The 14917-nt window shown below is 39.4% G+C and overlaps 1 protein-coding gene across 2 annotated transcripts in view; it reads right to left on the bottom strand.

The window, feature by feature from the left end:
• Positions 1-14917, bottom strand: part of RARB (retinoic acid receptor beta) — a 94132-nt gene that overhangs the window by 62857 nt on the left and 16358 nt on the right. For both annotated transcript variants that reach the window (XM_082281385.1, XM_082281384.1), the window contains exon 2: positions 5023-5171. Coding sequence is in view for 1 of the 2 variants with exons in the window: in XM_082281384.1 (XP_082137510.1) it covers positions 5023-5171 (149 nt within the window). In the remaining variant the exon portion in view is untranslated. The remainder of the gene's footprint in view (positions 1-5022; positions 5172-14917) is intronic.

The raw sequence follows: 14917 nt of genomic DNA, 5'->3' as shown, positions 1-14917 counted from the left end.
TAAAAGCCAACTTGGGATCACTCAGTATTGAAGCAGATTTATCTACATTTTTGTCTGTTAGCATCAATAACAGGCAGAGAGGCATCTTCATCATTCAGACAAAACTGCTGGACCGCAAACCTACCCTCTTATATGCTGTGCTGCCTTCTCCCATGAAACTGCTCTAGGCATCTTTGCTGCCCACCAAATTCAAGCCAGTAATCTGGGCAGGACTGTCAGCAGAGGAATGCCATCTTTTAAATGCCCAGAACAAGAGACAAGGCTTTCAGAGACAGCTGAAGCTGCCAGAACACCAGCTTCTCCTCCTCACCCACACAATGATGGCATTGTGTGGGGAATCCAGCCCACTACTCTCAGCCCCCTTTCTGCAAACCCGGCTACAACAACGACTCAAGTCAGGACCAAAGAGCTGAGCTTTTGGCGACAACCAGCCCTATAACCACTTGCACCAGCTGGATAAATCCAAATTGCTCATTTTCTATGGAATTTGTTTGCGTGCTATCTGGCAACACCCAGAGATTGGGGGAAGAAAAAAAAAAAAAAAAGAAAGATCTCAGAACTCTATAACTGAGGTCATGAAACAACACAAGTAGATTCCAAAACCCACCTCTGAGATGCCACACAGTTTACAAAATGGAAAAGTTGTAAATAAGCTGAATATTGTCAATGTACTGTTTTACACAAAAAAAGATGGACTGTCTCTGGAATTTTTCTTACAAAATACAAGTACACTGTGAAGATCAGTGTGATTTTGGAACTCTAACACATACACAAAGCCAGTGACCAGCTACGAGGTTTTTGTGTTTTGTGTAACACCCAGAAATAAACACAAAGGCACATTTTTGGGGTTTTTTTAACCACTTTGAAACTCTCACTGTGGTTCACAAGTGCCTTGTATGAAATACTCCATCCTCTAAAAACCTTAAATGATTAGTATATCAACACAAGCCACAGAACAGTCTTTCTACTACAGCACAGTACTGAAGACTCTGGTAATGAATAAGACAGCAGGGTCACTGAAGTATTAGGCAAAGGAGGTTAGGAGGTTGTTCCCAGGTACCTGAAAAAATAATAACCAAGGATGACAGTGAGTGGGAAAAGAGGAAGGGAGAACAGGAGAAGGCACCAATCCCATGTGAGAAGACCACAGCAATGGTCTGACAATGAAGCCAGCTGAAGCCAGATTCTCAGATTCTGGAGGAAAAATGACAACAGATTGGGTAAAATAGAATACTGCAGATCAGAAATGATGTCATCATGACATCATGTCTGAAAGAACTGAGATTAGAGTTGGTGATGGCACAAAGAGAGCATGGAAAGTTCTGTCTTCATGAAGAACTCTGTGTCCAGGGTAGCAGTGAGGTGAGCAAGACGACACACCAGGGAAATATGGGAGGGGAGAAGTCAGAGATAGGGGTACTTTGGAAATCATCCATGGGTTGGTGGCAGCTGAGGGAAGATAAAATTTATAGCGCAGTGTTTCCCAAATTGAACATCACAAGGTCATAGTCACTATCCACAGCTCTCTCCCTTCCTGGCTGGAAGGGTCTCAATTAAAAATATACCTCTTATGAGCAGAATATTGCCATGACATCTTCCATTGGTCTACCATAAAAGAGGTCAGTAAACAACTCTTTTTTAAATAGAAAACCAAACAACTGAACCTTGGGGAATAGCATAGGAAGTGGATAAAGAGCCATTTAAGGAGATATTGAAAAATCAGTAAGTAAAATAGGATGAAAATGTAGAGTTTGGAAAGCCAGGAAAAAGAAAGCCGGAAGAATCAAAGGAGGCCATCGACCCAAAATCTGGAGGAAAGAAAAATGTTCCTTGCATTAGACGAGACTACTAAGGATCACTGTGGCAGCAGCTTCACTGGAGCTCAAAGGAGAAAGGCAAAAGAGAAGGAAAAACAGAGAGAAAACTAGAAGAAAACCAAAGGAAAGCCAGCACAGAAAAACAAAAGATCGGGGTCCTAATTAGATAAATATGATGTGAGCAGAGTTTTCCATTTGTGTTTCCCTTGGGAAACAAGACTGCCAGGAGTTCAAAGTGAAAGGTAAATGAGTCAGAAAGGAAAAAGGGAAAGACTTGAGAAAAGGACCTCAGAACAGAGGAAGGGGCAAATGCAGGAGGAAAAATGAGTGAATTTAAGATTAACATCACAGAATGGAGATTGCAAATTGGGTGAAGAAAGAATCAGGGAAAACAGAAGTGAAAAAGGAGAAAACTGCAACATGGTCAGATGAAAAGAGAAAGAAAGGGATTGGCTGATGTTTAGTCTAGCTTCTTATGGAATGAGGTTGCCTCTCCCCATCCCAACAGCTTCTGCACATGCTGGTCAGCTTCAGTGACAAATCTTGAAGAAAATAGAGCTCTTTGAAATTGCATGGAAATGTGTCTTCAAGGTAAAGGGGTAATAAATTTGAGTTTCCTCACTACACAAAAGGCTGTAACACAAGTTCTTCATTATTATTGTTCCCTTGATTCACCAGAGAATCAGCACAAAACTGCAGCTCCATACCAATCAGAAGCCTTCAATGAAACAAAGGCTCTCTAATAAACTTAGGATAATCAACTGAAAGGCAGAGATCCACAGGAGATAAGGCTTCTTCAAGCAGCAGAGCTCAATTCTCAGTGCTTACTGAAACTTGCGATGCAATTGGATATTTTTTTGTATGAAGAAGGCTGGAGAGAGAAGAGGGGCATGAAGAACTGATACTGAGAACAGAGGCTGAAATTAGACTTGGAAACAGGCAGGAGACTGCATGGATACAAATCAGAAGTTCAAGGTGGCAGTTTTCTTGAAGTACAGGACCAACAGCTGATGGCTGTGAAAGCAAGTGTAAAGATGAAGGAAAAGAAAATAAACCAAACAGTCAAAAAGGGTAACATTTTTCAGAGAAAGAGTGGAAACTGGCAACACAGGTTTCTGAGGCAGTCTCTGGTGTTGCAGTCTGCTGTCTGCTCTCTGCTGACATCCAGCTCACCACTTCTGTTGACCTGAAATTTCAGACGAATTTCAACAGCAAATGTAATACCTGACAGTCCACCAAAGGGACCAGTGGTTGATTCAGCAGCATACCATGTTCTTGCCATTTTCTGGCATTCACTAAGAAATTTGATTCAATCCATGGAAGAGATTCCACAAAACCTTAGTCCAACCTGTTGAAGAGCTAGCATCAACAAACCCAAATATTACCAGTCTCAAGCAGCCAAGTTACTGTTTTGGAATCTTGTTATTTCTCATAGACTGACAGGTTTTGTATGTAAATAATCTTTTTTTTCTTCTTCTTTTAACAGCAGCTATCGTTAAAGGCTGAATTACCCCGCCTTGCAAATGAGCAAATAAGTGAAGATGATTTTTTTGTTGTTGTTGAGTAATAGCTAACACATTACAAGATGGATTTCCTTATGTATTTTGACAAGTGTGATCTTGCTTTAATTATTTATGAAAATGCTTTGCAATAGGCCAGTGAAGGTCCTACAGTGTATTTTTGCATATTTTTCAAAAATCAATGAACTTGTAGGGACACGTGACCTTTCTGCCACAGTCTGCAACTATGTCTGTGCTTAGAGGTAATGTGGGTGAGCAAGTGACACCACCACCATTTGCATGTTAGCATCTGAGTATGATGAGATTTCCTACTTAAGGAAATCAGCTACAGCATATTCTTTCCATAGTTCGTCCTAACAGACATTTAAATTTTGATAGTTTTGTGGCATCTAAAAAAAAAAAAAATACAGACAAGACAGCCAAGAGAAACCTCAATATCAGAAAGAGGTTCTAAAACTGAGGTGCTGAAGTTACTTTCATTAATTCAGTATCTACAGTTATAAAATAGGGAGGAAATCAGATTTCAATCCTTTAGGTTTTTGTCTAATGACACAAACCCAGGACTATGATATTTTATGTAAGTACAAAAGGCCACTAGCATGAAAGAAGCTGAAGGTTCAAAGGATAAAGTAAAAATGGCCAACTACAGACTATCTGAAAAATATAACATTTCACAAAAATAAACCAGCAAAATGCCTTTTGTTAATTTATTCTCAGAACTTTATTTATATGGATATAGCACCTGTCACATTTTCGGCATGCATTAGTACTGTACTAAACACTACACATCTATTTTAAGCTAAAGGATGAAAATCATAAGTCTTTTCTTCAAATGTTAAGAAAGATCATTGCACTAGGGTATGCTAACAAATTTAACTATGAGAGCATCTGCCTTGTGATACCTTTTCTTTAGCATTTTTCACTCTACCTTCTTCCTTGCATGCATGGAAGTGCACACTGTTCCCTGTGTGCACACCTGCAGTTATTGCCACACAAACATGGTGTAGCTGACATTTCTTCTCTGCTGGGTATCTCCTCTTCAGACATTCTCTACTTTTCAGTGGTGTATTTTATTACTGCATCCTACAGACAGTCATCAATTCATGCTCTGACAATCACAGCACTGGAAGGCAGTTGGCAGATGTGCCAGCAATGAAGTCTGACAGATTAAATTTTGCAAACACAAACCTGCTAATCCTTAAATTCCCAAATTGATTTGAGACTAGTTACATAGCTAGAGACTACACCAAAAATTTCCAGATGATCAGATCCTGTTCCCAAATTCCACCCCCAGGTTGAGAGAGGTAGCAGCACGCAGAAAAAGGACAAGAGCAGCCAAGGGCCATGTGAGATCTCAGTGAATATCTGACCTACAGATGCACAATGAAGAGTCTCAAAAAGTTTTCAGTTTATTCTTTGATTATGTCTACAGCTATGACCACATTCTCATGAGAGTCAGTACTTAAGGAAGTCCCTGAAAGGCATATTTGGCAGAAGTCATGAGGGGAATTAATTCCAAGAGTGGTGGTAATTTACTTGTCTTTAGTCATGAATCAGAATTAATTCATGCAAGAAAGTTACAGCTGTATTTGAAGACTATCAAGTCACACCAAACTGCTTTGCTTTATCCCTCTCCTAAGATGAAATGCAGACTTATAAAAGGAAAGGGAGATGATGGCACTCACCTTACATCCCTCACAAGCACTGACACCATAGTGATATCCAGATGACTTGTCTTGACAAACAAAACAGGGCTTGTAAACACGAGGGGGTGGAAGTGGTGAAGGAGGGCTCGGAACAAGTTCCTCAGAACTGGTGCTCTGAGTTTCAACTGCTACAAAAGAAAAAAAAAATGAATGATTCATAATAATTTTGAATAAATTACTACATATAACCATATTAAAAATATCAAACTGGCCCATATCTTTCTTTCCACAATAAACATTAATTTGTTTTTCCTAGTAAAATTTAAAGGGAGCTAAGCAAGGTAAATAAAGGCAGGACTACATCCTACAGCCTCAAAATTATACTTTAAAGTACCCAATAGTTTAGATGTAGGACACGAATCTTACCAGGCTCCAAAAAAGGACAACTTTGGGCTTATGTTCTGGTTTTAGCCTATTGAATTGTATGGCATCCATGTGTGCAGGTTGGATATCAGTCTTTAAAGGGAAACTGTGGCATGTACCCTTGTAATTGGTACCTAATCTTGGGAGAGTTTTTTAATCTCTTGCCTTTTTCTACAAAAGGTAACACCTACAATATGCAATTCTGACCTAGCAGGATAGCAGCACCTATCAAGATATATGTAAAGAGTATGAGACCTGAAGTGAAAATTACCTAAACAAGTTGTCCTTTTTTGTTTTTAAATCTGTAAAACTAGCATAACCCAGCAACACCTCCTTACCTACCTTAGGACCTGAAACATCAAGAAACCTGGCAGAGAAAAAGCTACTTATATATTATGACCTCACATCCCCTTATTGCCTTAATATTTCTAGATGGTCATTTGTTTTGAGCCTGTTGAAAAGCCAGTTAGCCCTTTCAGGGAAAGGACGTGAAAGCCCTACGATGCATGATAAGACACGTGAACTACATCTTTCTAAAACATCTGCATTAGTTTTCTGTGATATGCTGTCATCATTCCTCACATTTATTGTGGATGTGCAATACATTTTCATGTTTCACCTAGCCGTCTGCTGCTTCTCAGATAAATCCCTCTAACTTTTCAACAGATATACAGGAATGACAAGATCTGTGAACTCAGATCTATCCAGAAATATTAGGCACTATCAGCAGAGCTAAATCTCCAGAGTACTAACAGCAGGCCCTAGAGAATATTACTCAATGGAAAATTCTTAGACAAGATTTACTGTACACAGTATTTTTCAGATTACAACGATGATACATTTGTATTAAACTCATGATTCATTGTCAACTCATGTTGCAGAATTCAGAGGGCATCACAGCACATGAGGCAACCTCTGATTACTGGTGAGAGAAGGGCCCCTTTCTGCCATTTTTCCTTGGGTTAAGCTAGTATCAACTTCAAGGACAGACATTTGAGAAGAAAATAAATGCCAGAGTAAAGTATTAAAGGCTCCGATTTAAGCTAAGAAATACTTCTCCAATGGGACCAATTTATTTATATACCTAACAATAAGGAGGCTGTGAAAAAACAGGAAAGTAAAATAAGAAAAATAACACGGCTCCATAAACTGTGACATTAAGACAACGTCCAGAACTATACTCATCTTTTTCAGTATTAAATAAACTGAATTTGGCAAACATCTACATGTTCCTACTGCACCAAGAAAACTTTAATGAAGCTTTTTCTTAATGAAAACTCATATGAGAATGATCATTTCTTTTCAACAGTAATTTTTGGTATTTAAGAGAGATAGAGAGTGCTCTGTTATTGATCTCTGCACAGCCACCCAGCTTGAATCAATAATCTATTAGTACCTCTAAATTAAAGTTAGATTCATCAAATGCCCTTGAGAAGCCCCAAACATTCCTTGCCTTATTTCATGCTCGTACATGAATTATGGTGGCTTCCAATTGAGTCTATGGAATGATAAAATTTTAGCTTTAAAACTCCAATACCAGCAGACAATGTGTTTTGTATTAGCTCATTCAACTCTCCCAGTCCATCTAAAAGGCAGTTTTTAGGCTCCCCATGGGAAAACAAGGTTGTGTCACTCAATAAAACAACTGCACTCCAGCAATCCTTCTGTGATTTCAGTTTGGGGAAAGCAGCCTTTGAGGAATAATACTGATACGCTTTTGTTTATTCATGATTTCATCCTGAACAAGCACCAGCATCCAATAGTAGTGCTCCAACCACAAACAGTATTGTACACCAGAGAGGTCTGTCAAGCACTGTACAAACAACAGGAGCTTGTGATACCCAGAAGAGATCATGTAACCAACTCAATTCATAAATACACAACACAGCAAGTAAAGTGTTGAAGGTACTGCTAGAGAATATTTTTCAGGACAATTTGAAAAGGTATATGATAAGGAAAGGGCCAATGGAAATCAGAAGATCCTCTCATATACATGTGCCACTAAAAGGACTTAATCTACTAAATATAATACTTGCATTAGCTGAACAACTGCCTAGAGAGTTTGGTTTTTTGGTTGTTTTTTTTTGGTTGGTAGGTTTGGGGGTTTTTATTTGGGTTTTGTTTTGGTTTTGGGGGGGGGGGGGGGGTTGTTGGTGGCTTTTTGTATAAGAAAACCCAGTTTGGACACATTCACTTTTGATCACAGGCAAGGTGTGCAGTTTTCTGGAGAAGGCTTGAACCCAGGTTATACATGCCTGACTCTTACTCCAGTTTCTGACTTACTAATCTTCCTTGGATTTAGCCTTATTAACTCTTTATTTGAAAATGTATGCAGTGCCTGTGCAGAAGTCCTGTGCAGGCATCCGTAGCAACTCATGCTCAGCAGGTATAAAGTGCTATTTTTGCAACATGTTGACGGCTAACGGGTGCATGACAGCAGAAGCTGCTTTCTTCTATGCATGTCTACACAAGCAACCAGGAAAAAAAGAAAGGATGGGGGGTGGACAGCTGAATTTTCCAGAAGAAGCATTTTTAAATCAGTCTTACAATTTTTAGGAAGAATTCAAGGGGGGAAAAAAAAGAGAATCAAAAAAAATGCAACAGCTTTCCATGCCCTGCTTTCTTGTCCTGTGGGATGTGACACTTCAGGATCCCTACTCACCTGAGACAACAGAGCCTCAGTGCTGTCACCCAACACCTGAATGCAGCTTAAGCACACAGGGACTCTCAAACAATCGGTCACTTCACAATTCCTAAAATGTCTGAAATTTTTCTAAAGGTTAGATAAAGTAGCAGATAAGATCTTTAAAAGCACAGCGTGCTTTCTGAGAGCTAATTTACTGCCAGCTAAACCGTGTTGACAGATGGAGAAGGTATTTTATTTTGAGACCAACTAGAAGCAGGCAGGCACCGCAAAATGCCGCATGTTCTCCTAGAAACTTAGATTATTAAGCTTGCATGTTAATGCACACTTTGGACAGTTGAGTTTTAAAAGAGTAAGAAGTTGTAAAGCAAATGGCATTTCCTGGATAGCCTCAAGGGAATTTTGAATACTGAGCTCAGGGTCCCTGGTGGGAAGCAGCAATTTCAGCTAATTAGGGTGAATAGCAAAGTGTTGCATTTGGTCAAAACATTCTGTTAACCCTCATTTTTGTTGGCACCAACAAGAGTCTGGATTTTTTGCCTTTTCTTCTTTTTTTTTTTTTTTTTTTTTTTTTGTGAATTCACTGCAGGAGTGCAAGGCACTCAGCTCACATACATTAGGCAGAAAGTCAAAGGAAACGCCAAAGTTCAACTAAAGTACAAGTAATTAGAACCAGATTCTCTGCTGCTTGTATGTGTGCATTTGATTGTAGAAGTTATTTATAAGCCTCCAAACATTTGAAAAAATAACTATATACTGTAGATCATTTAATTTTTATGTCTCGTCTGGAAAAAAAAGTCTGCTTTTAATCATCTTCCAGGAAAGGGCCAGGAACTGGGAAAGTGGGTCTCAATTGTTTCAATACAAATTTCTCTCTTTCATGTGCCACATAAAACCATACTATAAAATTAAATCCAAAATATCATTGACTTTGCCCCCCCTCCAATTTTTTTTAATAAAAAACTTCTTTGAATTTGTCATGCTTAAATAGTTTGCATTGTTATGAGGGTTTGGGTTTTTTTAAACTCTTGTTTGGAAGACAGACAAGGGGAGAAGAAAAAAAAAAAAAAAGAGTGAGAGAGAAAGAAAACATTATTGTGGAGACTTGCCAGCCTTGACTTAGTAACCTGGCCATGACCCTCCAGCGAGTGTGTGTTTGACCCGGTCACACATGACTCTAGCTGCGTACTGTTGCTGGGTTATAAGTCCCAGATATTTTTACCATATATACAACAGGTGGGGATCACAGACAACAGAAAGAGGAAAACAAAGTCTCCCCTTGTGGGAAGACTCCCATTTTCTCCCTTGCAAAGAAAAAAAGTACAAAGCAAAGAAGTTGTGCTACTACTTCAGTACTGGCAGTTGCTGTGCTGGATCGTTGTTTTTCCTGGGGGATGGACACACAGAGGTGGAGTGGGCTGAGGGCAGGAGGCCCGAGGAAAAGGCTCAGGAGAAGCCATGTGCAAATGTTAATCAACACAGAACAAATTATCACAGTCAAAACTTTTTCCTTATAGAGCTGGTATGCATCGAAGTTCAGGAAGGAATGCTTTTTATTACAAGTGAACACAACATACCTGGATTAAAACATACAAAAACTTCAGATTGAGATACTATTACCAGGATTTTCAGAAGCACTTAAGAAAGTTTGTTTTCCACATTTGAGGGTTTCTTTTTTATTTCTTTTAGCTGCACACATCTGCCTTAAAGCTATGATGTTAAATATATTTATTCTATTCTAATACTTGGTTACAATTTTTCCAGCATTAATTTTAATCAAGTCATGCATCTCTACAAGACTGTCCTTTAAAAAAGGGTGGTATTCTGGATGAAAGCCAAAGAAATCCTCTGAAGTCTATGGGTTTGCATTTAGTCTGAAAAGGGGCATTCTACTTTCTACAGCGAGATCAGAAGATGAAACTCCATGACCTTGCTTCTTTTTGAGGGAGCCAAATCAAAAATGATCCTTTTCTGTTATTTTAAAAGCTAATACAGTATCTAACCGGTTTTCACTATGTGCTGCTCAGGATTCATACAGTATGATTAAAATAACAACAGAACTAGAAAGAGGTAAAGATTACAGAGCTCAGAAGCCCAGTCTCCAAGGACCGGACTAATGGACAAAACTGCATGCAAGGTCACCTAAAAGGAGTCTCAGACCCAGGGCACTTTGAGGGCCATGCAAAGGGCACAGGCTGCTGCTGCCAAAACTATCTCAGACAAGGTGCAAGTCCCGATAGGCACAGCTGAGTTGGCAGGAGTTCTGTAAAGCTGAAGTACTTTTGCTGCTACAACTCTTGTCAGCTAAAGAGCGATAGGGACAGCTGGCTTCTGTCCTGAAGCATCTGGGAGAAGAGGAGTCCTGCTGAACTCTGCCCTCCACCTCAGAGCACAAGAAGCAGTGAAGCACACTCTCTGTTCTGATATCCTCACCCTAATGAAGTTCCAAGTACAAATTTGGCCATTGCTCCACTGCAGCCAGACATACCATCAGGACAGTATTTTCTTCCCCCACCCTTCCGCATCTCATGCATTTAGACAGTGCACTATTTTGGGCAGGGCCTCAGAATGTGCTGTACAGTAACTGGTGCTGCAGGACCTTCCAGTGTTACTCCAATTCAAATAATGGTAATGTTCATGATCCTGCCGAGTCGAAAGATATTTGAAAGAATAAACCCTGAAATCCACAGCCTTGAGGGGAGACATTATTTGCAAAGCAGGTCCTTAGAGTCCTTTCATTTTAACTATTGTAGCATTTCAGTGTTAAAACACAGACTAAATTTAAAGTATGATTCAAAAAAAAGAAAAGCCAACTTCTTCATAGTCAACAAATGCCTTTGCTGTGTATACACAAAGTTGTATTTGTCAACTGGAATGACAGAAAAAAAGTGTTTACACTCATCTGTTGCATCTTCCCCGGTTTAGAACTGGGAGAGAGTGAGCTGCATCATATTCCTTCATGCCTTTCATCAACAAAATTGCCAAGTTTCAATTGCAAATCTGTAATGTTAACCAGCAGAGTCATGTAACATAAGTCAGGGGAGTCAGTGGATACTGATCTTGACCATACAACAGGAGTGCAGCCCTTTGAAACCTGTATTCATATCAGGGGATTAGGGCCAAGAAATAGTTTAGTATCCTACTACCAGCATAGCAGAGCTATCCAGATTTTTTTGCTCTAAGTCAGATAACAACAGCATCTACATTCTGGTTATTTTTCTGTTCTACTTTCACAATATAATTTCTGTTACTTAGCAGCTAACTTCTTCACAGATATTATTATTCCCCAAATAATCTTAATCAGTAGCCCAGTGAAGAGCAGGGATCATTTAGTACCATATTTTTCTGTTATGACACAATCTGGCCTCTTTATTAACCCATTAGTTACACATGGCAATTCAGTCACCTGACTTTATGCTGGCATTTAATATGGCACTTCAAGAGCCCCACCTGCCAGCACATCTTCCGGAGTGGCATTCCCGCACAGATTCCCTGAGTGACTCTCCTCAGGCCCTGCTGTCCCTGGCCACACAGCAACACCAGCACCGCTTCTGGTTCTGCCATATTTAGCAGCATGAAAGATCCTGCTCTCTTCTACCTATCTGATCTACAAGCATGGTCCCTGCCACTCCAGTATGTGAATAACCCATGAGCATTCATATTTTTACCTTTGTAACACCTAAGTGAGATAAGGGAAGAGCTATTCTTACTTTACAGATGAGAAACAGAAGCACTGACAGTGAAAGAGCTTTATTTGCTTGCATCATAAATTCCTAGAAAAATCTAAGCAGTACCCAACTGGGATTTTCAACAGCAACTGAGAATCCAGCTGCCTACAGCACTAAGCAGTGTCCTCAAAATATAGCCTTACATGTCTTGCCCTAGGTTTCACGTGGGATATATGACAAAGCAGGGAACTCTGTTAAGTCTGTGCTCAGTCCCTCTATTGCAGGGGCTCTGAAGCACCCCCAAGTCTGCATGTGCACCCCACTCACCTGCCCACTGTGAAGCAGGGCAGGGCTGGGTGCCTCCCGCCTCCAAGAACCACTGTTGCTGCCAGCAGAGAAAGCCCTGCCTTCATTTTCTGATCTCCCCAGCCAGCTGAGAATTGGCTTTCTGTAAGACTACCATCATATATACAATTACACCGGAATGCCCCAGCAGAGAGCTGAGAGAAATCCTGAATCCTCTCCTGAAGGCACCTCAGCAGCACTTGTGCATGTGGACGCTGTGTATCACACAGGCATAAGCAACACCAGGAACAGCCACAAAATCCTCTACTCTTGTTTGCACTGTCCAAGCCTCACAAACCACCAAGATGTTAAGTCTGAATCTAGCAGGTTAGTCTTATAAATTGAGTACACATGACCTGAAAATCACCAACACACAATTAGGTATTTCTGAAAGAAAACACCCTAAAAAACCTTTCTCTGAAACTGCTGCATCTTTTTGTTGTGCCCCACAGGTACACAGGGCGAGCTGTCACTGCAACCACTTTTGGTGCTTCTCCCGGAAGAGCCATGACTTTTGGCAACTACATACTCTACACACATATTTACTACAGCTAGCAGTAAAGGACAATGAGGAGGCAGCAGCTGCTCCATAGCTTTGCAATTCCTGGTTCTCAAGCACCAGCTCCACTAAACCCTGAGGTAGTATGTATAACTAACAGCACCTTTTCAAAGAAAATTATACTGCTCTTCAGGCTGATTTTTTTTTTTCCCCAACAGTTATGTCAGCAAAGCAGCTCTGCATTTGGGTTTACGCTTCCATATAGCCAGAGAGATGCATTTACACCTGAGCAAACGTGGAAAGCAGAAAGCTTGTCAGGATTAATTATATCAGGGCCAAGAACTGCATCTGGTTATACCTGTGTTACTCTCAAGACAGCGAGACTTAATGATGTGCTAGTAACTGAGAACAGGAGCGTCTTTCGCTAAATAAATGGCCAGGCAGACACCATGAGTGAGCCAGGGTGAAAGTAAGAGTAGAGACAGGATGGCCGCAGGGTTTGGCAGGCAGAGTTTACAGGGCAGCAGCTCATCACTTTGTATTAGGAGCCTACCTTCGAAATGAAAAAGAAAACATGTTAAATGAAAAAAATAAATCGTATGGAAAACTGAAGAAAAACATCCGAAAGATGCTAGCTCTGTAGTTTTTTCAGGTCGGTGATTTTCTGCCTGTCCATTACCATGCAAAACCACATCAGTCTCAAGTGAAAATTCTGCATTACTGCAAAACTGAAAAATAGGATCTTCTTTAAAAAAAAATACATAATTGGGCCATCATCTGCAGGAAGTTAAATTTTCCTTTGAAAATTAAGTTTTCTTACAATTCAGGCCCCGGCTTGAATTGTGGTGAATTCCTATGGTCAGATCCTTATGTGGAATAAAGTGGCACAGGCAAAGAAGAGACACAAATGTAGAGAGGATGAGAACTCTGCCCTCTTTATTCTCTATTTATGAAAACGAAGCCTATTTCTGTGGCCTATTGATACAAATGTGGTGTAACAAATTCAGTGCTTTCCCCACGGGATCAAAAATTTTTTTAAAAGGCCCACTGTAAGGAAAGAAGCACTTAAAAATAAAAGTGGTCTGACTCTTTTTTTCAGCTATGTTTTATGGTGTTGCTACTCTACTGATTTAAAAAAAGACTCTTGACTTGTAAACATAAATGGGAGAAAACCCTGACCCAGTATCATCAGTAAGAAACGAAAATTGAAAGGGCAATGAAATAGTTGCTATAATCTCTACACACATCCAGATATTTTACTAAGTCATAAAGTCTCCATTTACAGTGATTAAATGTTATATAGTATTTTGAGGATTTTTATTTTCAAGTCCTTTTAGGAATTATTTTATTCTTCAAAACTCACCTCCTATCCAAGTTGGTATTAGTTTTTGGTATTACTATGCCTGCCAAAACAATTTTTTATTTTCTATATACTCGACATATCTTATGACACTATTCATCATGACTTTTTGCTGTGGCTTGAATCCAGCAAGAAAAGGAGTGTTTTAATATCTTTAATCATGTAATACTATTACACAGTTGTTCAGTACCACATGGATAAAATAAAACTATTGTGCTCTCTTTGGAAATGCCGTAAAACTGACTTGCTGTGTAATATTTTACATATTTTGTTTCTCAAATTTTAGGACCATTAGTTCAGAACATTTTGATCTTTAAGTGCTTTCAAACCTTAAAATTAACAGAGTGACTCAACAAGAGCCAATTCAGTAATCAAAACTACTTTGAGTTAGTAAGAGTAGCAGTTAAAATGCTTATCATTACAATTAATTTGTATTACAGCCACACTGCTGGATATCACTAATTGATTTATATACCCTCCTTTTTATACCCATTTACAAGGGCAATTATGAACTCCATCACATATGTTTAAATGGGTTACATTAGAACATTATCTAGAAACTAGACTGCTGAGCTTAAAATCCTTAAGAACAGGTAAATTCTTCATTAATGGGTATGTTATCAACTCACTACAAATGGCCTATAACCTTTTAGGCAGCACACGGTATTAATATTTTACTTTCCATGGGCACTTGGAGGTTGGCTCCAATGATGAGCTCCACCGCTATCTTTAATTGTTTTTAAAATTGCATATTATAGGCAGCAATAAACACAAATTAGTATTATACCATCCACAGCTTTCTGCAAGGCACGGTTTCTATAAACAAGTTAAAACGCATACATCTGTAAATAATAAGTATAAGCATGCTGAATTTAATGAATAAGGGCACTAAAAGAAATTGAACAGTAGGGGTTCAGCAATTAGAGTAACTGCCCATTTTATTAAAAATGTATTGTTTCCAGCTTTCACTTTAGAAGGCTTTTATTGCTTTGCTA

Source organism: Coloeus monedula (assembly GCF_965178545.1).
Source record: "Coloeus monedula genome assembly, chromosome: 1".
Taxonomy (NCBI): domain Eukaryota; kingdom Metazoa; phylum Chordata; class Aves; order Passeriformes; family Corvidae; genus Coloeus; species Coloeus monedula.
The sequence above is the reverse complement of the archived record's forward strand: the minus strand, read 5'-3'. Positions and strand labels throughout refer to the sequence as shown.